At 32.0% G+C, this 1364-nt stretch overlaps 1 protein-coding gene across 3 annotated transcripts in view; it reads right to left on the bottom strand.

Moving 5' to 3' along the window:
• Positions 1-1309, bottom strand: part of LOC102680159 (solute carrier family 22 member 8-like) — a 5746-nt gene extending 4437 nt beyond the window's left edge. The window contains exons 1-2 of one of the 3 annotated variants that reach the window (XM_031508016.1): positions 695-1309; positions 541-620 (exon numbers count right to left, since the gene is read on the bottom strand). In XM_031508016.1, coding sequence (XP_031363876.1) covers positions 541-564 — 24 coding nt within the window. In that variant the 5' untranslated portion in view covers positions 565-620; positions 695-1309. Of the gene's footprint in view, positions 1-540 lie in introns of all 3 variants that reach the window. The other 2 variants (XM_031508015.1, XM_031508017.1) reach the window with 2 other exon arrangements.
• Between the last annotated feature and the right edge of the window lie 55 nt (positions 1310-1364).

The following is a 1364-nucleotide window of genomic DNA, read 5'->3' as shown; positions in this document are numbered from 1 at the left end:
AAAAAAAAAAAACAAAGGAGAATTGATTTAAGATTTTGTAGTAATAAAATAGTATTATTAATATATAGGAAGAAGATATATGTATATATTATTTTAAAAATTATAGTTTTGTCATTTTAAAATATTCTTGATGAAGTAAATAAAAAGAGATAAAAAATTACAATAAAATTTAATATAAAATGTATATTTCATTGTTAACTGATATACGTATGCAAATGTATGCAAATGCACAAACTTAAATAATAGGCCAGACTGGGTCTATGAACTCCTGACGTTTACTCCATTCTGCATTTACCTGTATAGGTTGCAATTGAAAGTCTCATTGATAAGTATTGATCGTTTCATTTTACTGAATCGCTTTTCTCCGCAAAAAATCTTTGCATTTCAATTTTCAATTTGCTACTTTTTCTATGGATTCTTTATTTTATCATTTTTTATCATATTGTTTGAAATTAACGTTATTCGATTATTTCGAAATAGGAGAAACTTTTGCTCATTTTACAAAATTACCTAAAATAAATTTCCAAAAAATTCTTTCACACTAAATTTTCCATATGAGTGCATTTCAACGGATCGACTAACAATGCATCCGGATTAATAGTAAACATAAGAGAAAAATTCTGAAAAAGAACAATAATAATTTCCGGCTTGATGAGGACAAAATTAGTGGCGCGTCATAAATAAATGTACAAACTGTTGACAAGACATGAAAACCTATCCGGTGACGTCTTTTTGCCATACCATACTTAGGACACGATTATCTTGATGGAGGGGTACCAATCATCATAGTCCAACGACGGTGTTTCCTTCGTTTCTGGAACTGTTTCTGTATGCGAAGAACATCACGTCCGGTCCCGAGCGCATCCTGCCTTTCATTACAAGCTCCCCGTGTTCGCTCGATCACCGATTCCAAAGGAAACCCTCGTGCCAACTGAATCCTCCCTGGCTGTCCTTCGTCTTCACCGCAAATCGAACATCGTCATTAGCATCATCATTCGTCGCCGAGGTGATCGTACCTCGGTCATTGTCACACCCGCTACTTATTTCTGAACGACTTTCATTTCCATTCAATCGTTCAAGCCGACCGATTGTCTACTATCGTTGGCGACCACCTATTTTCGCCTATCGAATTATGCTGAGAATGCACTAGCCATTACGAATGGCGAGAGCAATATATAAATAAATAAAAGTATAAATAAAAGTGAAAATAGAAGAGAAAATTTTCTATATATGTAAAATATGTTATTGCATCTTTCTAGTATCTTAATATTTATTTTTTACTAAAATTTGGAACAAGTAGTTTAAAAACTTGGATAAAAATACATTAATTTTTTAAAATTAGAAGTCTTTTATGAATTGATTTA

This window comes from Apis dorsata, unplaced genomic scaffold (genome assembly GCF_000469605.1).
Source record: "Apis dorsata unplaced genomic scaffold, Apis dorsata 1.3 scaffold_74, whole genome shotgun sequence".
NCBI classification, from domain to species: domain Eukaryota; kingdom Metazoa; phylum Arthropoda; class Insecta; order Hymenoptera; family Apidae; genus Apis; species Apis dorsata.
The sequence above is the reverse complement of the archived record's forward strand: the minus strand, read 5'-3'. Positions and strand labels throughout refer to the sequence as shown.